This window comes from Dendrobates tinctorius, unplaced genomic scaffold (assembly GCF_039654945.1).
Source record: "Dendrobates tinctorius isolate UK_male_01 unplaced genomic scaffold, ASM3965494v1 ptg000254l, whole genome shotgun sequence".
In the NCBI taxonomy this organism is placed as follows: Eukaryota; Metazoa; Chordata; class Amphibia; order Anura; family Dendrobatidae; genus Dendrobates; species Dendrobates tinctorius.
In genome coordinates, this window is record NW_027361921.1 from 6,290,556 (window position 1) to 6,314,648 (window position 24,093).

The following is a 24,093-nucleotide window of genomic DNA, read 5'->3' on the forward strand; positions in this document are numbered from 1 at the left end:
TATAAGGCTAGAAGGATACCTTAATAAACGGGTAAACAGGGAGGAGGTGTTACATTGTATGTTAGAAAAGTGTATGTCTCCATAGAGATTGAATCTTCAGAAACTGGATGTTTGGGTAAGAATACAAGGAGAAAACAACAGAAAGGACACCATTGTTGGTGTTCACTACAGGCCACCTGGGCAAGCTGAACATTTGGATGAACTCTTTATGCATCAGATGGCCAAGTTCTCAAAAAAATATGACATAGTGGTCATGGGAGACTTCAACTATCCAGAAATTTGTTGGGAATCTCTCTCAGGCAAATCTAACAGGTCAAGGAAATTCTTATCCTCTCTTGATGACAACGTTATCTTCCCAAAGGTAAAGGAGAAAACAAGGTGATCTCCTACCTTGGATCTAATCCTGGTAAACAGGGAGGAAATGGTTGAGGAGATAAGAGTGGCTGGGACCCAAGGAGACAGGATCATGCTATCATAGAATTTTAGATAACTAGAGGAGGAAGACCTGTGAAGACTCAGACTTCAAGGTTGGCTTTCAGAAAGGCAGATTTTATGGGACTCAAAGAGGATAAGAGGTATCCAATGACTAGATATCCTTAAGGACAGAAATGTCCAGGAAGGATGGGAAATTTAGAAAAATTAGATTCTCAAAGCACAGTCGTTAACAATCCTTAAAAGAGGGAAGAATAGGAAGCATTTAAGGAAATCAGGATAGATGAACACAGAACTTAAACCCATGCTAAAAAGGAAGAAAGGATCAAATGGAAATAGGAAGGCATTTCTAAGGCTGGTTTCAGACTTGCATTGAGGAGGGCTGCGGATGGCAGCTTTCTTCCTCCTTTCTTCCTCCGTGAAGCTCTGCCTACTGCCGCATGTGTCCAGCGTTTCCCTGCGTACCTATCTTTAACATTGGGTACACAGGGACTTGCGTTGTATGCGGATATGTCCGCATGCGGCGATTTGATGAATGCGGCAACCGCACGGAAACGCAGCGTCAGACCACCGGAAGAATCACCCGACTCCTGCTGCCACCACGCTAAGTGTAACTACATTCCGACTATAAGATGCACTCCCATTTTCCCAAAAAATTTTTGGGGAAAAAGTGTGTCTTATAGTCCGAAAAATATGTTTGTGTTTTTTCAATTCTCCTACTAACCAAAGAAGGACCAGTAAAGTAAATGCAGTACAAGACAAAAGTGTCCAGATCCTTGACCCATGGTCTGTGATCAGACCATCTTCTGGGTTCATATCACATATTCATATGAAACAAAACCTATATCATTTCTGGACCTGAATTCAGATGTTTTAGAGTAGGGGTAGAGAACCTTTTTTCTGCCTAGGTCCATTTAGATATTCATAGCATCATTCAAGGGCCATACAAAATTATTAACTTAAAAAATATCCTGGTCACACATTTAATGATCTCAACCTTATGTGATGGCTGGAACTGCTTCTCTTTGGTAAGACATGTGATGTTAGGTTATATTGATGATGTTGCTCCCTGCAACTACATTTCTAGGTTTCTGTTGGTCTGCAGTGCTGTTGATTATTTACAATGGTAAATTTAGAAAAGTCCTGCTTGCAAAAGTAAGTTTTTTCTAATACAAATGCATATTTTAAAGTATGTCTCCTCGCTGTGGACATTTTATCACTACTTAAAGGGAATCTGTCACCCCTTTTTTGAGATATCATATAATGATAGCATTCAATTGTGTGTCACATAAGGATTCTCTTAGTACTTTTGCTTCCCCCTGACCCCGCACCTTTCATGCATAAATACCTTTTTTATATCGGTTCAGATGTATGTAAACTGCCGCTGTCAGGTCCGCTGGGCGGGGCTTATTCAACTGCTCCCCCCCTCCCTGTCTTGCTCTATGCATTTCTTCTTGGGTAGAGCAAGACAGGGAGGGGGGGAGCAGTTGAATAAGCCCCGCCCATCGGACCGGACCGTGGCAGTTTACATACATCTGAACCGATATAAAAAAGGTATTTATGCATGAAAGGTGCGGCGTCAGGGGGAAGCAAAAGTACTAAGAGAATCCTTATGTGACACACAATTGAATGATATCATTATATGATATCTCAAAAAAGGGGTGACAGATTCCCTTTAAGTAGTATTTATACAATTCAAGCAGTGAGAGGTCTGCTGTATATATCATATAGGAGACACAAAGATGGCTGCATATACATCACATAGTGTCTCCTATGTAATGTATATACAGTAGTCTCATTGTATCCTATGCGATGTTCATACAGTAGTCTCATTTTATCCTATGTGATGTATTTACAGCAGTCTCCTTGTATTGTGTGTGAATTATATACAGTACCCAAAAAAGTTTTCCTCATCACTGAACATAATGTTATATATATATATATATATATATATATATATATCACAGTTGAAACCACAAGTTTACATATAATATATAAGGCTCAATGTGGGTATGTATGTATGTATGTCCGGGATTGGCATCCACACCGTCGCAGCTACAGCCACAAAATTTGGCACAGTCACACGTCTGGACCCCGAGAGCGTCATAGGCTATGTTGTGAGGCAAAATTTTAACCCCGCACGTTCCAATTCACCAAACAATTTTGCCCCTATCTACTACATAATGGGGAAAAAGTGAAAGGAAAAGTGTTGGAGGCAAATTGACAGCTGCCAGATGTGAACAAGGGGGACTTAAAGAATGAGTGCGATGGTGCCAAACAGTATATACCGTACAGTTGCTAAGGTGGTGCCCTGACATGGGATACTCACCACACACAGGGATATGAACAAACACACAAAATGCGCCACACACTACCATGTGTTCAACACATATACCACCCTCAGCACACATTTCACTACACATACACCAACCTCGCCACATAAAAGTCGAAACACAAAAGTCGCCACTCAAAACTCGCCACACTGTCCCAGAGCTGTTTAAAAGATGAAAAATGAGCTGTGATTGGTTGCCATCAGCAACAGTTTTCTTTCTAGACAGTTGTGGTAACTGAGGCCTATTATTCTTATCATTTCTATGGTGTTATCGTTCTTCTGTAAAGCTGGAAATAACACAATTTATTACCATGCCAACACAGACCACCCTCTGACACAGACTGCAGGGGGAGCCCAGTATCACACAGGATAGGATTAGATACACGGCTCAGCAGTCAGTATCACACAGGATAAGATTAGATACACGCTCAGCAGGCAGTATCACACAGGATAGGATTAGATACACAGCTCAGCAGTCAGTATCACACAGGATAGGATTAGATACGCAGCTCAGCACACAGTATCACACAGAATAGTATTAGATACACGGCCCAGCAGACAGTATCACACAGAATAGGATTAGATACACGGCTCAGCAGTCAGTATCACACAGGATACGATTAGATGCATGTTTTTTTTCTGCAATATAATCATTATAATTTGTTATAACTAACCACAGTTGGTTACTATGCCCAGGCAGCGCCGGGCTCTTCAGCTAGTACACTATATAAAAAGACACTAATGCATGTTTTTCTAAATATCTGACATGAAATCAGAATAATCCTTTTCAATTTTATGTCAATTAGGATTACTATAATTATTAATATTTGCCACATGCCAGAGTAATGAATGAGAGAGAATGTTTAAGGCATTTTTATTACTTACTGCAAAGTCAAACGTTTACATACACTAACATTACTATGCCTGTAAACAATTCTGGACTGCCCGTATGATGATGTCATGTGTTTGGAAGCTTCTGATAGGTTTTTTGGCAACACCTGAGTTTATTAGAGACACACCTGTGGATGTATTTTAATGCACAAATGAAATACACAGCTTCTTTGTGTAGCACCATGGGAAACTATCAAAAAATCAGGCAAGATATCAGGAAGAGAATTGTGGACTTGCACAAGCCTAGCTCATCCTTGGGTACAATTTCAAGATACCTTCAGGTGCCTTGTTCATCTGTACAAACAGTTATACACAATTACAAACAAGATGGGAATGTCCAGCCATGATAGCACTCAGGAAGGAGACTGGTTCAGTGTCCCTGAGATGAACATGCGTTGGTCCAACATGTACATATCAATCCAAGAACAAAGCAAAATACCTTGTGAAGATGATGGTGGAAGCTGGTAAGATTGTGTCAATATCCACACTGAAACGAATACTGTATCAACATGGTCTGAAAGGCCACTCTTCCAGGAAAAAGGCATTACTCCAGAACAAATACAAAAAAAGCCAGATTAATGTTTGCAAATGCACACAGGACCACACACCTTAATTTTTGATGACGTGTCCTGTGGTCTGATTAATCTAAAATTGAGCATTTTGGACATAATAATCATCGTTACGTTTTAAAGGAAAAAGGGAGAATTTTGGGAGCCTAAGAACGCCATCCCAACTGTGATACATGGGGGGTGGCGGCATCATGTTGTGGGGTTGTTTTGCTGCAAGAGGAACTGTTGCACTTCACAAAATAGATGGCATCATGAGAAAAGAAGATTATGTGGCAATACTGAAGAAACACCTCAAGACATCAGCCAGGAAGTTAAATCTTGGGCAGAAATGGGTCTTCCAAATGGACAATGACCCGAAGCATACTGCCAAAATGGTTACAAAGTGGCTTAAGGATAGCAAAGTCAATGTTTTGGAGTGGCCATCACAAAGCTATGATCTTAATCCTATTGAAAATTTATGGACAAAGCTGAAAAGGCAGGTGCGGGCAAGGCGACCTACAGACCTGGATCAGTTACACCAGTTTTGTCAGGAGGAATGGGCCCAAATTCCAACCAACTATTGTGAGAAGCTTGTGGAAGGATATCACAAACATTTGACCCAAGTCATTCAGTTTAAGGGCAATGGTTCCAAATACTAATCAAATGTACTGTGTTGTGAACACTTTTGACCTGGCTTCTGAGTTTGGGCTCCCTCTGGTGGTTGCTGCGGCTAATGGAGCTGGCCTGGTTGACAGAAGTCAATCACCTGAAGAGGATGATTGGAGGTCAGGTGTTACAGACTGGGAAGATTTAAGTGAGCAACCTTCCCTAAATTGTTGCTGGTGATTTGGTTTTCTTCCTGTGCATCTTGGAAGTCTGCTTGCCCCCTGCTTGGTCCTGCATCGTTCAGATAAGTTATTTGTTTGCTGGAATCGTTTTGCATTTGATCCAGTTTTTGCCTTTCTCTGATTTCTGCTTTGCTGGTGTGAGTTCGGCCTTGTTCCCTGCTGGGACCTGTGCTGGACCCCGTTCCATATGCCGCAGCTCACGTCAGTCTGTTCAGTATTGCTAATCTCCTGTTATATCCGTATCTTTTATTTTGTTTCCAGTTCACACCAGAATTCTGGTCTAGTGGGGGAGAGGTTGTGTGGCCTCAATATTTTTGCATATCAGCCGTGTTGGATTTTTCTTAGGTTTTTTTGCGTGATTGCAGACAGTATCTTTCCTGTCCTGTTCTATCTAGACAGTTTGGGCCCCATCATTTGCTTACTCTATTTTCTGCCTGTGTTTTGTACCTCATCTTGTCTCACCGGCAATATATGTTTGGGGGCTATCTATTCCTTTGGGTGTCTACTCCGGGGCAGTTTAGCTTTCCCCTTTCTTGCTTTAGGCTTAGTTAATTATTTGGCTGTGCCGAGGCGTCTAGGGCATCGTAGGTACGTCCCACGGCTAATTCTAGTTGTGTTGTCAGTTCAGGGATCTGCAATCTGCTAAGTTACCAACCTTTCTGGTTATCTAGTTGCCTAGCCTATTCCCCGGCTATCCTCAGTTACCTAATCATACAGTACTGTGCATGTAAGCCTTTGACTTCGGAGGGCCAGACCAGGTGACATCGGCCTGCTAACAAGAAAGTTATTTTTCATAAATGATAAATGTGCTGAATCCTCCATTTATCCTGAAGACCCATCTTTCACACCACCTTACCATTTGGTTTTTCCTTTACAGAAACGTGCAACACTTGTTTTGTCTCTAGTTCTCTGACATCACCATATTGAACTTGCCCAAGATAATAACTGAGCAGCTTTGTTTGTTATTTTGGTTGATATCATATAGCTTTTCTTTTTCTTTAGAAGGGCTTAATTGCATATATTTACCCTTTAAGTATTGCTTATAAAAAGGTCACCATACACTATGCGTCCCATTCTGCAAAGTTTTCACTTCAGAATTCTGGCAAAAAAGTATTGTAAAGTCGTACAACTCAGACTGCGCCTAAATTTTGCAACTTCTGGCATCTTCATGCCATTTTCTACCAGCTGCGTAAAATGAGTGGACGGGGCAAGGCGCCCAACACTCATCAAATTCATGATGAGGGACAGTGTTCACTAAGCTGCAAATCTTACTTCAGCAGGGATTGGAGTAGGATTTGTGCCGAGTCACACCGAGAGGTGTACACCACTCGTCTGACACCTCTTCATAAATCTGGAGCATCTGACTCCAGCACACCCTCTTATCAAGGCTGATGTGAAAAAAGCCTACCTTGAGGAATCGAGCCCCATTTCTCTTCAATGAGAGGCAGTTTTCACTTTAATTAAAAAGTTGTTTCAGTAGCTCTGTTGAATTTTGTCAGATTTCTTTTCACAAAATAATTTTATCTGCTTTATTTATAAGCAAGATATAAGTGACATCTAACTCTTCGTTTATGCTGTGTTCTAATACAGACTATTTGCTACATCCTGGTTATCACTATAGCAAACATTGCAAATCTGGCCAGCACAGCTACAGCCATCACTATACAGAGGGACTGGATTGTTGTTGTTGCTGGAGATGACAGGAGCAAACTAGCAGGTAAGATTTAATAGTATTCAAGTATGTTATAAAATGTAAATAACTAGCTAACGTGCAATCTAAACTGAACCTGGCAGTCAACAACCGGCAGCGTAAATTGAGGAACAAAACTAATAAGAAAGCCTGAAAAATGGTCAATAATAAGAATGAACTTATGACGTAGAAAAAACTTTATTGAAAACACAAGTGGGTGTGTGGTGGCAATGTAAGAGACAAGTGCACACACTCTATATAAAAACAACTACCCCTTGATGAAGATATCTACAAAAACGCATGCTGGTGTGAGCTCCACACTTATCTCTGGGATCATCCTAAGGAATACTGTCACATGAATTTTTCACATTCCAGCCAATCAGTATTTGTATGATTTATGTCATCCATGTATCATCCAGTATTTGTATGATTTATGTCATGGCCATCCATGCATGGCCAAGCCATGAGGGCTTGTTTTTTGCGGGACGAGTTGTACTTTTGAGCGACACCATTGGTTTTACCATATTGTGTACTCAAAAATGGGAAAAAAAATTCCAACTGCAGTGAAATTGCAAAACAAAACGTGCAATTCCACAACTTTTTTTGTTTTAAATGTTCACCAAATGCTAAAACTGACCTGCCATTATGATTCTCCAGGTGATTATGTGTTCATAGACACCAAACATGTCTAGGTTCTTTTTTATTTAAGGGGTGAAAAAAAAATTCAAAGTTTGTTAAAGAAAAAAATTGTGCCATATTCCAATACCCGTAGCGTCTCCATTTTTCGTGATCTCGGGCCGGGTGAGGGCTTATTTTTTACGCACCAAGCTGACGTTTTATTGATACCATTTTGGTTCAGATATCATCTTTTGATCGCCTGTTATTGCATTGCAATGCAGTGTCATGGCGACCAAAAAAATTCTGGCATTTTGCCTTTTTTTCTCACTAAGGCTAGTTTCACATTTGCGTTTCAGGGCGCAGTGACGGCCTGCGCATGGCTGCCGCTAAGCCCCACCCCTGCCACGCCCCCTCCGATAGCTCCGCCTTCATGCGTCCCCTATCTTTATCAATGAGGATTCAGGCCGTGCGCAGTATGCGTTTGGCGGCGCCTGCGTCCTCAGTGATAAAGATAGGGGACGCATGCAGCGTCATGCACCCGGAGGCGGAGCTATCGGAGGGGCGTGGCAGGGGCGGGCTTTAGCGGCGGCTGTGCGCAGGCCATCGCTGTGCCCTGAAATGCCAATGTGAAACTAACCTAAGCCGTTTAGTTATCAGGTTAATCTTTTTTTTATTGATAGATCGGGCGATTCTGAACACAATGATAACAAATATATGTTTTTTTATTGTTCTATTTTGAATGGGGCGAAAGGGGGGTGATTTAAAGGGAATCTGCACCCCTTTTTTGAGATATCATATAATGATATCATTCAATTGTGTGTCTCATAAGGATTCTCTTAGTACTTTTGCTTCCCCCTGACCCCGCACCTTTCATGCATAAATACCTTTTTTATATTGGTTCAGATGTATGTAAACTGCCACTGTCCGGTCCGCTGGGCGGGGCTTATTCAACTGCTCCCCCCCTCCCTGTCTTGTTCTACACAATTCTTCGTGTGTAGAGCAAGACAGGGAGGAGGGAGCAGTTGAATAAGCCCCGCCCATCGGACCAGACCGTGGCAGTTTACATCTGAACCGATATAAAAAAGGTATTTATGCATGAAAGGTGCGGGGTTGGGGGAAGCAAAAGTACTAAGAGAATCCTTATGTGACACACAATTGAATGCTATCATTATATGCTATCTCAAAAAAGGGTTGGCAGATTCCCTTTAAACTTCTATATTTTTTTATTTTTTCTTAATATTTTTAAAAACTTTTTTAAACTTTTGGCATGCTTCAGTAGTCTCCATGGGAGACTAGAAGCTGCCATAACCCAATCGGCTCTGCTACATAGAGGCGATGATCAGATCGCCTCTATGTAGTAGAATTACTCACTTGCAATAAGCGCCGACCACTAGACGGTGCTCACAGAAAGCCGGCAGTGACAACCGTAGAGGTCTCCAGGAGACTTCTGGTTGTCATGCCAACTAAGAGTTTGACGTCGGTATTTAACAGGTTAATAGTCGCAGGTGTATCGTAATTCCACCCGCGGCTATTCCTGGCATATGTCAGCTGTGCAAAACAGCTGACATGTCCCGGGAAAGATGTGAGCTCAGCACCAGAGCCCACGTCAAAGGGAGGGGAGCGTACTAGTATGGCGGAGGTTGCGAAGGGGTTAAATAGGTTGTCCCACAAATAAAAATACATTTTAATCCCTAGATCTTGGAATAATAATAAGTTACACTATTGGATGTGTGGAAAAAAATGTTCCTGTGCTGAGATAATCTTATAAATGTGCCCCTGCTGTGTACTGTGTAATGGCTGTGTCTCACCATGCAGGGACATGGTTGGATCACACCACCACAGATCCAAGCAGGGGAGAAAGCAAAAGAGAATATCAGGGCAGTTTCTAGGGAATTTTGCCAACAGGGTGAACATCGAAAAAGCGCCCCCCCCCCCGAACATCAACATGCTGAATACCCGGACAAATATCGTCACACCATGACCAGACCACATATTACCACCACATAGTCACCGAATAATACCACATACAAGGAATAAATAGCGCCGTACCATGGCCAGACCACATATTACCGCCACATAGTCACCGATTAATACCACATACAAGAAACAAATAGCGCCACTCCATGACCAGACCACATATTACCACCAGATAGTGACTGAATACTACAATACTGATCATTAATTAAAAACACAATACTAAGTGCAATTGTATACAGGAACTCTATATTTACTGTCAGGGTGCAGGTAACACCCTGATTCACCAGTGACGTCTCTAGCTGAAGTTCTTCATCTTTGCTTTTCTTTTTCATCCAGCACAGACCGCCATCACTTCTTCCAGCCAAGAAATAACACAGTTACCTAGAGCATGGCTTCCAGAGCACATTCCCCACTTTTTCCCTTCTACACTACACATCTGAATATAGACGTGCACCCACCATTAATACATAGAATCATAGAATCGTAGAGTTGGAAGGGACCTCCTGGGCCATCTGGTCCAACCCCCTGCTCAAAGCAGGATTCGCTAAATCATCCCAGTCAGATGTCTGTCCAGCCTCTGTTTGAAGACATCCATTGAAGGAGAACTCACCACTTCTCGTGGCAGCTTGTTCCACTCATTGATCACTCTAACTGTCAAAAAGTTTTTTCTAATATCTAATCTGTGTCTCCTCCCATTCAGTTTCATCCCATTGCTTCTAGTCTTTCCTTGTGCAAATGAGAATAAAGATGATCCTTCTACAATGTGACAGCCCTTGAGATATTTGTAGACAGCTATTAAGTCTCCTCCCAGTCTTCTCTTTTGCAAACTAAACAATCCCAAATCCTGCAACCTTTCCTCATAAGACAGGGTTTGCAGACCGGTCACCATTCTGGTTGCTCTTTTCTGAACTTGCTCCAGTTTGTTGATGTCTTATTTAAAATGTGCCCAAAACTGGACACAATATTCCAGATGAGGTCTGACCAAAGAGGAGTAGAGGGAAATAATGACTTCACGTGATCTAGACTGTATGCTTCTGTTAATACATCCTAGAATTGCATTTGCTTTTTTTGCTGCTGCATCACACTGTTGACTCATATTCAGTTTGTGATCTATTAGTATACCCAAGTCTTTTTCACATGTGCTGTTGCTTAGGCCTATTCCTCCCATTCTGTATATGCTTTTTTCATTTTTATTGCCCAGATGTAGTACTTTGCATTTGTCCCTGTTAAAAACCATTCTGTTAGTTGCTGCCCAGTTCTCCAGTTTATTTATATCTTTTTGAATCCTCTCTCTCTCTTCTCTAGTATTAGCTATCCCTCCTAGCTTTGTGTCATCAGCGAATTTAATCAGTTTACCCTCAATTCCTTCATCTAAATCGTTGATAAAGATGTTGAACAATACAGGGCCCAGGACAGAGCCCTGTGGTACCCCACTTGAGACATTCTTCCAACTGGATGTGCAGCCATTTACGACCACTCTTTGGGTCCGATCACTAAGCCAGTTATGAATCCACCTAACAGTTGCCTTGTCCATTCCATACTTAGTCATTTTTTCAATAAGGATTGTATGAGATACTTTGTCAAATGCTTTGCTGAAGTCAAGATATACTATATCTACAGCATTTCCTTGATCCACCCAATCAGTGATTCCGTCATAGAAGGAAATTAAGTTAGTCTGACATGACTTATTAGTTACAAACCCATGCTGACTCTGTTTAATCACTTCATTCTTATCCAGGTACTGACATACATGTTGTTTAATAATTTGTTCAAAGATCTTTCCTGGTATAGAAGTCAGACTCACCGGCCTATAGTTGCCTGGGTCCACCTTCTTCCCCTTTTTGAAGATAGGAACAACATTTGCTCTTCTCCAGTCTTCTGGGACTTCTCCTGTTCTCCAAGAATTTTCAAATATTATGGAGAGGGGTTCAAAAATTTCTTCTGCTATCTCCTTCAGTACTCTGGGGTGTAATTCATCTGGACCTGGAGACTTGAATTCATTTAGGCTAGCTAAGTGTTTCCTCACTATCTTTCTGTTTATAGATATCCTGGATTCTTCTATACCCTTAATAGGACAGTGAAGAACAGTTGATGTCACATTTCCTTTCTGAGAGAAAACAGATGCAAAATAGGAATTTAAAAGTTCGGCCTTCTCAACATCCTGTCTTACCATTTCATCATTTTCATCCTGTAAAAATCCTATAGCATCTTTGACTTTTCTTTTACTTTTGACATATCCCCAAAATCCTTTATTATTGCTTTTGACATCTCTTGCAAGCCTCAATTCATTGTCAGCTTTAGATAATCTGATTTGTGCCCTGCAGGTTCTACAGACAGCATTATATTCTTCTTTAGATATGCCTCCCTCTTTCCATTTTATAAACATTTTTTTCTTCCTTTTTAGCATGTGCTTAAGTTCTGTGTTCATCCATCCTGGCTTCCTTAAATGCTTCCTATTCTTCCCTCTTTTCGGAATTGTTAACAATTGTGCTTTGTGAATTTCATTTTTCAAGATTTCCCATCCTTCCTGGACATTTTTGTCTTTAAGGATATCCAGCCATTGGATCCCTCCAATTCTCTTTCTGAATCCCTTAAAATCTGCCTTTCTGAAATCTAACCTTGACGTCTGAGTCTTCACAGGTCTTCCTCCTCTAGTTATCCAAAATTCTAAAATAGCATGGTCGCTACCTCCTAGGGTCCAAGCCACTTTTACCTCCTCAACCATTTCCTCCCTGTTTATAAGGATTAGATCCAAGGTAGCAGTTCCCCTTGTTTTCTCCCGTACCTTTTGGAAGATAAAGTTGTCAGCAAGAGAGGATAAGAATTTCCTTGACCTGTTAGTTTTGGTTATAATTGGTTATTATGCAACCCACCATTCCAAATATAAATTATAATCCACAACTGTGCACCCACTAACTATAAATGTCACTTTCCCCATTTAATATATAAATTAGCACCTGTACTCTTTCCCCCAATTCATTACCAGGCACTTTAACTTCAACGCCCCCCCCACTATGTACCTCCCGCTCTAACCCTAACACCGATTCATTATATTTACATGCCCCTCCTGCCTCAATTCATTGTCATGTCTTTCTCTCCCACCCTCTATTCATTATCAACTGCTCTACCCCACATTCAATACATCACTTACTCCCCCACACTCAAAATTCTTTATTTGTTCTCCAGATAGATGATTTGCTCTCCTCACCCCCCACCTTCAATTAAATTGCTGTGCCCCGTCACTCACACTGAATTCATCATTTGCAGTCCCCCGTCCTCTCCCCCACATCATCATTTGCAGTCCCCCACTTTAATTTGAAGTCCCTTTCATCCGTTGCAGTTCCCTATCACCCCTCACTTCATCTGCAGTGCCCCTTCCTCATTTGCAGCCCCCTATCCCCCTTCCATTTCATCATATGCAGTCTCCCTTACCCCCACTTTATCATGTGCAGTCACTCTTACCCCCACATCATGTGCAGTCCCCTTTACCCAATTCATGTGCAGTCCCCCTTACCCCCCAATTCATCCTGTGCAGTCCCCCTTACCCCCCAATTCATCCTGTGCAGTCCCCCTTACCCCCCATTTCATCATGTGCAATCCCCCCATCATCAAGTGCAGCCGCACTCCATCATGTACAGCCCCCGCACCCCCCTCCATCATGTAAGGCTCAGCCCCCTGTACCCCTCTCCATCATATGCAGCCATATTCACCCCCCTCTATCATGTACAGGCTCAGCCCCATTCACCCCCCCTCCATCATGTGCAGCATATTCACCCCCCTCCATCATGTACAGGCTCAGCCCCCGCACCCCCCTCCATCATGTGCAGCCATATTCACCCCCCTCCATCATGTACAGGCTCAGCCCCCGCACCCCCCTCCATCATGTGCAGCCATATTCACCCCCCTCCATCATGTACCGGCTCAGCCCCATTCACCCCCCTCCATCATGTACAGGCTCAGCCCCCGCACCCCCCTCCATCATGTACAGGCTCAGCCCCATTCACCCCCCCTCCATCATGTGCAGCATATTCACCCCCCTCCATCATGTACAGCTGCCCCATTCACCCCCCTCCATGTACAGCCCCCTCACCCACTGAATTCATTAAAAAAAAAAGTTTCACATACTTACCTCACAGCTGCTCCCCAGCAGCTCCTCTCTGCAGTCAGCGTCCGGGTACATGTCGGCGTCTGCGTGATGACGTCATCGCGCAGGCCTGACACCTGACCCGGAAGTAGAGAGGGAGCTGCACAGCTGTCAAGGTGACGGCCGTGCACAGCTCCCTGCATGATACACTGTGACGCGGGCGGCTGTATGCTGACGGCCGCGTCACAGAACAGAGCGCACAGCCGCACAGTACCGGATCGCGGCTCTGAATATCCCCGGTTCGGGTAACCGGCTGCATTTTTAACAACTGGTTCCACCGAACCGGGGAGAACCTGCTGAATCCCACCCCACACAGACAGCTAGGCATTAGGCAGACGCCCCCTGGCTTGGGTGGTGCCCCGGGCGATCACACCCCCCGCCCCCCCCCTAAAAACGGCCCTGGAGAATATATAGATAGGAGAGCATGAGATCACAGCTGATTATATCTGTGAGGTAAAACATTTCCCTGCCTGTTTTTATTACATGAACGAGTGTTTCTTCCTTGTTGCCAGTCCCCTGAGCTCAACATAACTGTTAGTGCATGCCTTCATCATCTCCCGCCTTGACTAGTGCAGTATCCTTCTCTGTGCCCTCATAGCTAATGCTCCAGCATATGTCCAGTCCGTCAATAACTCTGCTGCCTGACTAATCCACCTCTCTCCATGCTACTCCTCTGCTTCTCCCCTCTGCAAATCCCTTCATTAGCTCCCAATTCCCCGACATATCCAGTTCAAACTACTAACATTTACCTACAAAATTATTCATTAACTGTTTCCGATATCTTCCCTCATGTAATCTCCGGTCCTCCCAAGACCTCCTTCTCTCCTCCACACTCATACGTTCCTCACCCTGTCGCCTCCAAGTCTTCTCCCAAGTATCCCACATCCTCTGGACTTCTGTCCCTAACATGTCCGACTATCCCTCACACTCGGAATCTTCAGACAGAACTTGAAAACACATGTCTTCAAGAAAGCTTACAGCCTGCAATGATCCCGCTGCCACCTCAACATCAAAGGAGCTTCTGCTACCCCCACCCCAACCTACTGCCTCCTTTCCCATTATCCTGCATCCTGTAGGACCGCAAAGGCAGATAACATCTTTTTGTGCCAGTCTCACTGTTAGTTTGTTCACCATATTTTTTATTTGTATCTTGTATTTAACCCTTTCTCACATACAGCATAATGAAATCAATAGTGCTCAAAAAATAAATAATCATATATCAAGTCAGGGAGGCAGAAGCTCCGGCTACGGCTGAGCTCATATGTCACTAACATATCTCCAGCGTGACATTAGCTGGGCTGGCACAATGTCATAATTGCAATATCCAGAGGTGAGAGACTACTGACCTAGCAGAAGAACCGCTCATATAATATTAATGAAATTAGTAGTTATGTCAAAAAGATTCACTTTGGGTAAACTTTAGGTAAATGTTTATGGTCAGCCTTATTGAAATAAGTTTATGCTCTTTTGTTATGTTTTAATAACAGACATGAATGCAACAGTGAGACGAATCGATCAGCTAACAAACATACTGGCTCCATTGGCTGTTGGACAGATAATGACCTTTGGTTCACCTGTCATAGGATGTGGATTCATTGCTGGTTGGAACTTGATATCAATGTGTGTAGAATATTTTCTACTTTGGAAAGTATACCAAAAGACACCAGCCTTAGCTCTTAAATCTTGCCAGAAAGAAGATGATCAGGAATTGAAAAAATTAAATATAAAAGGTATCAGATGATGTTTCTTTTGTGTACAAAAAAAAAAGTACAATTATTTCTCTGAAGTAATAAATCGGGAGTTTTAGGCCACGCCAAGTTCACACTTTCAGTACTTGTTCAGTATTTTGCATCAGTATTTGAAAGCCAAAACCAGGAGAAGAACAATCAGAAGAAAAGTATAATAGAAAAGTGTCACCACTTCTGTATCTCTCACGCTCTCCTGGTTTTGGTTTGTAAATACTGATGTAAAATGCTGACCAAACACTGAATGTGTGAACGCGGCCTTACGCTGAATTTTGGTTTAATAGATGCCCAAAGAGCGTTTCCTACTGAAATACAGAGTACCTACTGTATAATTTGCTGGAGGAGGTAAATTAATATGTGGATGTTGCTTAGGGTTAGAGTTTGAGCCCACTTTTGAGTGAGAACATAGTATGACATGGGAAGTCCATTTTCTGTTCCACAATAATTGTGCCCATTTGTACAAATTGTGGTTCATGAGGCTATGGCTTGGCATGTGGAGAATCTCGGGTGGGTTGGACAGAACTCTGACATCAACCCCATAAAAACCCCTTTGGGTAAACTGGAATGTCAGTTCTGAGCCACACCTCATAATACATCTTTGCCTACCTTTTCAATGCACTTTTGGCTAAATTGGCACAAATTCCCACAAACACTCAAATCTTCTGAAAAACCTTTCTAGAAGAGTAAAGGCTGTTTTAGGCCAAACTCGTGTGAATTTACAGTGTATACTTGTTAGGGCTCATTTACACAACCGTATTTTTGGCCTGAGTGCTGTCAAGGCAAAAAACAGACTATACTTCGACCAATGTTATACAATGGGATGACTAATATTCTTCATTGACTACCTGCATGGGAAAAAATTGCAGCATTCACTAGACTCTTCTGTAAATCAGATGAGACTTGGCCAGTCAAGTCTATGTGTGCGTAAAAAAAAAATCAGAGACCATATGGAGGCACAGTATAACATCCGATTTTTATATATACATTGCAATTCTGTAACATAGCAAACTGTAGATCAGTGGTCCCCAACCTTTTTGACCTTGAGAGCCACATTCAGCACTGAGAGAAGGTCATGAGCAACATCCTGCTCCTGTACCCCTCAAACTAGTGTCAACCAAAGCCCCCATTATGGGTATAATGATAAGCAAAGCTTTTCCACAGAATTCACTCCAAAGCAGTACACTGAGATCCAGGGGTTCCCACAATGCCCCAATTCAGTACTCTCCCATCAAGGACTCCCAACACACTATCGCATCCAGCTTCAAGAACCTCCTCTAACAGGTAGTACCATCCTCCAGCGTATCATACCTAAAACATCTCTAAACCCCTAAGACCAGTATATGTGCATCCAGATCTGCACTTCTGTAAAGGGCTACTCAAAAATTCACCATTTTGAAATGCGCTCTTCATACCTGTTTGCTAGATCAGGAGCTAATGCACTAAGCTGGCAGACAGTCGCGAGCCACAGTTCCTGGGACCGTGAGCCACATATGGCTCCCGAGCTACAGGTTGGGGACCTGTGCTGTAGATGGTCCTGTAAATGATTAATAACTGCTGTAAAAAAAAAACAGATTGTAAACGGATTGCCCACTGATAACAAGTGAGAAAAAAATGCCCCACTTTTCTAGATGAAACCCTGAACAATTTTTTTAGATGTTTGTGTGAACCTACCCTTAGAAGAATTTTAGCAGAGCTCAACAGTCCTGCACTCCTCCACAACAATGCTGAGCTATATTTTTTGCCTGCTGCAGACAGATAAGTGATGTGAAATTGCACTTGAGCATTAACGTGCTTTCAATTTACATTCTGCTGTCAGAGATTGGCATCTAAACGAACAGCGATGGCCCAGTAGTCACAAATGCTCTATATGTAAGGTAGCCAGCATCAGCCACATGTGTAGGCAGCTCAGCTCCAGCTCCTAAGCCCCCTGCACACATGCAGACTACTTCCAAGGACATTAATAATTAAACACTTTTCTCTTGTGTTTGTGTACATTGTCACTGAATTATTTTTTTTTTCAAAGTTATAGATGCAAATTCAAAGAACTATGAAAAACCAACTGAAGATGTACAACTCATGGGTGAGAAAAGCGTGGTGACAACTGAAACTTCTGAAAAGTCACTATGCAGTGAAAAAATAGCAGAGCCCTTTCGCACCTTCCGCGATGGGTGGGTTGCCTACTACAATCAGTCAGTGTTTTGGGCTGGCATGGGCCTTGCGTTCCTCTACATGACTGTCCTTGGCTTTGACTGTATCACCACTGGATATGCTTACACACAAGGTTTGAGCGGTTCTGTTCTCAGTATCCTTATGGGTGCATCTGCCATTTCTGGAATTATGGGAACTGTTGCATTTACCTGGCTCAGAAAAAAATTTGGTCTGATTCGTACTGGATTCATTTCAGGAGTAGCTCAACTCGGCAGCCTTATTCTATGTGTGATCTCAGTCTTTATGCCTGGAAGTCCATTGGATCTTACAGTTTCTCCATTTCAAGATATTGGTACACGCTATCTTGAAGGAGAGCCCTTTCCTACATTATCTCCAGTTGGTGTACGCCAGGAATTCCTCACAACCAGCATACAAAACCTACTGAATAACTCCAGCTCAACAACCACTGAACCAGACGATTTCATTCCGTTAACCTCAGTCAGCTTACTATTTGCTGGCGTTATTGCAGCTAGAATTGGTAAGTACAATCAATTTTGGGAACATTTTAAAACAAGGTTTTATTGGTTTAGGTTAAGTATTTTTTATAATAAATCCTGAGAACTGTCTGTATCACTCCGATGTTCATCCTGAAAAGTTGGACTAGTGTCATGCGAGTGTGCGATTATCCCACTCTGAATGTAATGCGAGTGTGCGATTTTTTTTTTTGTCACCTAGCATCCATATGACGTCTGTGTGATATGCACATACAATGTATTTTTAACATCATCTTTTACATACTATAATACTCTGTGTAACTTAAAGCTAGTTTGAAAACCTAATAAAGCAATAACCCTAATAAAATAGAAAGAAATTAGATATAAAATAGATAATAAATCGATAGCTAAATATGTGAATATATAATTTCACAAGCTTCCTACATGTAATAAGCTTTCACCCTTTAGGGCTTTTCATGTGTCACTAAAGGGTGTTTAGCCTTGTTCAATCTAATCAATAATTATAAAAAAATGACGTTGGGTCCCCCCTAATTTTTGATAACCAGCAAAGGTAAAGCAGACAGCTGTGAGCTGATATTATCAGGCAAGGAAGGTCCATGGTTAGTAATGGGGGTGTCTGATAGACACCTCTCCATTACTAATACGAGGTCTCGATACCAGCTGTGATTTTGGACAGTTGACAGCTGATATCAACCCCAAGCCCCATTATACCAATTGCCACTGCACCAGGGCAATTGGGAAGTGAGAACGCGAATCGCCAGACTTGGCAAATTTAATGTGATGCGCTACTTCTGGGGCAGCTGCGAGCTGGTGTCTTTAGACTGGGAAGGGCCCAATAACCACGGAACTCTTCTTCTACTTTACATTTGCTGGTTATCAAAACTATTGAGGACGTCGTTTTTTTTTAAAATAATTTATTAGGTTAAACAAGGCTAAACACCCTTTAGTGCCACATGAAAGGTACTAAAGAGTGCAAGTTTATTATATGTAGGAGGCTTGTGACATTGTATAGCCACAGGATATCATCAATTTTTTTTTATTATCTATCCTATCTATTTATTCTGAGGATTCTGGCTGTGAATTTACTGTACTTGGCTGATGAAATTTTGTGTTTCCTTTGAGATGTGTGCGTAGAAAACGTTTTTATTTCTAATACCCATTGACTTGCATTGTCGAGTCTCATCCAATATATGCGACAACTAAAAACAGACGGCATGCTGTGTTTTTTCTGCATGCCGAATCCGGCTGACGAAAATTTCGCAGATCAGCACTGACTCAATGAATGCAATTTTTTTTCGCATTGCACTCGTCTGATTTATACACTAGTGTGTGCGAACCTTTATCTCCATAATCCTCCACTATCTTTTAGCAACATTTCTACAAACACTACGAGGAGGAGTTGATCTTCTCTTCTAGTTCCCTAAACTCATTGTACGTCTGTTCATATGCGTCATTTTTGCAGCATTTTTTGCTGCTTTTTTATGCAAATTAAATGCTGATTTTTACAGTACCAGCAAAATCTAGGAAATTTTAGAAATCTAATCGACATGCTTTTTTTTTCCTGACTGAATTTGAGAAAAACAGAGTTTTTGAAATCTGCAGCTTGTCAAATCTTTTAGCGTTTTTGCAACGTTTCTATACCCATAGATAACCAGTGTTTTTGGTAAATGAAACTAACTTTTTTAAGCACTAAGCATGCACTGTAGACAAATCAGACATGTAATCCGCGCCTCATAAAAAGTTTGCATGAAAAACTATGTGAAAACACTAAAAACCAGACATTTTGAATGCAGCATTTTTACTGCCAAGAGGGCGCATTTTGCAGAAAAAAAACACAGCAAAAATGCTGCCTGTCAACATAACCTTTTTGTGCTTTCCTTTTTCGTTCCACTTTTCCCAATAGCCATAACTTTTTGGTTTTCCTATTGGTATAATGATATGAAGGCTTGTTTTTTTGTGGAATGAATTGTAGTTTTGAATTATACCATTCACTTTTTCATATAATATGCTGAAATATGGGAAAAAAATTCCAAGTAGTGGTGAAATAGTAAAAAAGTGCAATTCCAGTATTGTTTAGGGGGTGTTTTTACAGAATTTATTCTGTGTTAAAAATGACCTGGCAATATGATTTTCCAGGTTAGCATGATTACAGCAATAGTAAACTTATGAGTTTTTATTATTATTTTAATGGTAAAAAAAAATCATAACTTTGTGAAAGAAACAAGACAAAAAAAAAAACATGTGACCATTGATTGTAGGGACATTTTCTGAGTCTCATAACTTTATTTTCCCGTCAGTGGAGCTGGGTGAGGTTTTGTTTTTTTGTGCACTTAGCTGGTGCTTTTATGGATACCATATTATTATTATTATTATTATTAGTATTTATTTATATAGCACCATTGGTTCCATGGTGCTGTACATGAGAAAGGGTTACATACAAATTACAGATATCACAGTAAACAAACTAACAATTACAGACTGATACAGAGGGGAGAGGACCCTGCCCTTGTGGGCTAACATTCTACAGAATGGTGGGGAAGGAGACAGTAGGTTGGGGGGTTGTAGCAGCTCTGGTGTTGGTGAGGCGGTAGCTCCAGTAGTGGTGAGGAGGCAGCGGGGATCATTGCAGGCTGTAAGCTTTCCTGAAGAGATAGGTTTTCAGGTTCCGTCTGAAGGATCTGAGTGTGGTTGATAGTTTGACTTGTTGGGGCAAGGAATTCCAGAGGATGGGGGCTATTCGGGAGAAGTCTTGTAGGCGGTTGGGTGAGGAGCAAATAAGTGTGGTGGAAAGAAGGAGGTCTTGGGAGAACCGGAGATTACATGAGGGAAGATATCGAGAGATTAGTTCAGAGATACAGTATATGGAGGTGACAGTTTATAGATGGCCTTGTAGGTCAGTATTAGTCATTTGAATTGGATACGCTGAGGGAGTGGGAGCCAGTGAAGAGATTTGCAGAGGGGAGAAGCGTAACTTTGTGAGTAGTCCTGTGTAAATTATTGTAAGTACACAAATTTTTGTTTGTTTTTCCTTATAGGTCTTTGGTCCTTTGATCTAACGGTAACTCAGCTCCTTCAAGAGAATGTAATTGAGTCTGAAAGAGGAATAATAAATGGTGTCCAGAATTCCATGAATTATCTTCTCGATCTTCTGCATTTCATCATGGTGATCTTGGGACCCAACCCTGAAGCTTTTGGCCTGCTTGTTCTTATTTCAGTTTCTTTTGTTGCTATGGGCCACATCATGTATTTTCGATTTGCTTATAAGAATCTTGGAGTACAATTATTTACTTGCTCTACTTCAGATCCAAAAACAGTGGCAAGTGATCAGCAACCTGGAGATTCTCCTGTTTGAAAGGTCAATAAAGGGGTTTTCCTCCATTGGACATCCTCTTCTTATTTGCAATTGTGCCCCATATAAAAATAAGACTAAAACCTTATACTCACCACATGCACAAACATCATTTATGCATCCTTTGTGTGGCGTGATGACACTTGAGCGCGAAGCCTGTAGGCGGCTGCCGAAGGACTGCAGCGCTCACATTTCCCTTTTATGAAGCATTTGTGTATGCGGGAAATGTAAGACTGCAGCGCTCATGACATAAAAGTGTAATGAAGCACCAGCTGACATGGCCTGAACGGCACAAGTGTAAGAGTTGAGTGTAAGGTTTCTTTATGTTCAGTGGGGCATTATTACATTTAAAGAAGACCTAAAAATATGTATGATCTTGTTTTTCTTTTGGTCTTGTTCTTCTTCATACCTGAGATATGGCCTCTTTTCCATATATATATCAGCAACAGGCGCAGTCCGCAATTAGCAGGACGCACGCCACGCTACCGTGCCGTTGGGAGATCAGCGGCGCTGTCACGGGTCATCTCCGGGCGCACGGGCTCGGTTCCATAAACGTGTAAAAAATAGAATTACAATAAAAAATAGTGATCTACTCACCTTCCGACGGCCTCCGGAATCTGTCCCTCCTCTCCACACTGCCGGCATCTTCTGTTCCCAGTACTGCTTTGTGCAAAATACAGCTGATGACGTCGCGCTCTCGCGATAGGAAGTCAGCATCGGTCTTTGGCGCAAAGCAGTACTGGGAACGGAAGATGCCAGCAGCGTGGAGAGGAGGGACAGATTCCGGGGGCCCTCGGATGGTAAGTATATCACATTTTTTATTTTAATCTGCCGCTGGGTACCAGATGCTTTAGAATCGGGCCAGCAGCTAGTGTGTGTGTATATATATATATATATTACTAGTATTTTCAGCCAAGTCAACATAGTCCTCAACTCTCTTCTACGGAACTTTTCTTGGGAACCAAACCAGTTAGCTAAAAAGATTAGGTTTATATAATAACAAAATGCAAAAGCGCAATAGGGTCTTATCCAGTAACACAAAGGGAAATAAACAGTAAGTGCGCTCACATTTATAGGGCTGTGTGTGACACAACCACTAAAAGACCAAAGTCCAGATGCTGCAGCTTCCATACAGTAATGTCAGAAATAAAACACAGACTCTGAAACGCACATTTACCCAAATGTGGATTTCATTTTTCCAGTAAACACAGAATACTTCCATTGCCAAGGCAACTTTTTTTTTAATTTATATAAAAAGCGAGGAAGGGGCCAAAACTCAGAGCAAGAACAAAAGAAGAACTACACCAGAATCAAAAGAACTTCGCTGTTTACACCATGCAAAATATTACGTATTTCTTACAAGTGATAGGTCTTCTTTAGGAAGGGATTGTCCAAGTAGTAGCCAGCCGCTTTGGGTTCAGTATCCATGTATTAGTTTGCGAGTGTGAGTATTCTCTAGTATTCTCTAGATTTTGTCATAGCGTTTGCTTTGCGACAAGTGACAATTTCATAGACCCACTAAAGATCTAATCTACAGATTCACAACTATATTCGGAGTGGGAATTACCGGTATTTTCATAGTATCATGTTCATTTATGGAAAATCACTGGTAAGCATTGGATCTGCTTATTTTAGTGTTGGATTCCTTTGGAGCGTGTTTAAGCATTTAACCCATTTCATAGTTTTATCATAGTATCATTTTATATATAATGTAGTAAATGTTTTAGAATGTGTTGTGGGAAGATTTATAAATGTTAACTTTCAAGTATGTATGACCTGGGCTATGCAACTGTACCTTGTAACGCCAGGACTGTTCCCCTAATATTTTATCATACTACTAATGCATTGTGTGCCTCAGCGTTCGGCCAGGGTTACATGTCAACACTCGGTCATGTGCAAGCTCCCATGATTAATTAGTGTCATTGTTTCTCTATGGAAAAAATCTGGAATGGTACTGTTGCAGGAAAATCTGATTGTATTGCAATTTTTCCATAGTGAGAGTTTAGAGCGCCTTTCTGTAATCACGTGACCCAACGACAACTTGTTCCTTTAATCTAAGTGAATGTTCTTCTACAGTGCAGTGAACAACACTATGCAAATACGTGAAGACTAAATGGAATATGCGACATTTTGGAGTGGAGCCTAAGAGACCGACTTTAGATAGAGCAATGAGCGTTGACTGGAGATTTGGATCTGGCCGGTTATGACTTCTGTTGCAATCAGACAATTGGTTCTGGCTAGATAATTTGCTATGCTATTCGATATTTCACTATGATAACAATTACAGTTTGATTCCAGACAGAATACGTTTTGATTTACAAGGTAAGCTGACAAACACCGGGACATCTTCATCTGCCGCTCAAAAATGTTGACGCTGTGACGTCATGCTGTATCATTTTAGTACTGATGTAAATAAATAATACAACTGGGGCACCATATTAATTATCTTCTCAAATTTTTTATTACATTTTGAAAAAAAAATGTTTTCTGAACGAACTCATCAGTGGGGCTTGCCAATGGTATAGTAGTTTTACATTTCTAGAGACATCTGTAAGCAGCACTCAACTTTTTTGGTATAAAATGTCTATTAGAATGGCTCCTTTACATGAATCGTCTGCAAAGCCGCAAAAAGTATTTGCATATATTATTTATTTTTTGCTGTATGGACTAGCTCATCCAGGTGCACTATTTTATACAAAGACATCCAGTAAAAAAAAAAGTATAACTACAAGTTGCTCAAAAGCTTTGCGGCATTTCAGTTTTGTTTTACATCAGAAAACAACTTCATGAATCGAGCCTGTGCACATATACCAAAAAATCTAAGTTATTAAGGATGAGTGTGACTTTTATTTCTAA

At 41.5% G+C, this 24,093-nt stretch overlaps 1 protein-coding gene across 2 annotated transcripts in view; it reads left to right on the forward strand.

Moving 5' to 3' along the window:
* SLC40A1 (solute carrier family 40 member 1) overlaps positions 1-23,675 on the forward strand; it is a 161,668-nt gene extending 137,993 nt beyond the window's left edge. Inside the window, exons 5-8 of one of the 2 annotated variants that reach the window (XM_073558123.1) lie at positions 6,642-6,768; positions 14,968-15,210; positions 17,255-17,911; positions 20,924-23,675. In XM_073558123.1, the coding sequence (XP_073414224.1) occupies positions 6,642-6,768; positions 14,968-15,210; positions 17,255-17,911; positions 20,924-21,240 (1,344 nt within the window). In that variant the 3' untranslated portion in view covers positions 21,241-23,675. Of the gene's footprint in view, positions 1-6,641; positions 6,769-14,967; positions 15,211-17,248; positions 17,912-20,923 lie in introns of both variants that reach the window. The other variant, XM_073558122.1, reaches the window with a different exon arrangement.
* Positions 23,676-24,093: the final 418 nt, after the last annotated feature.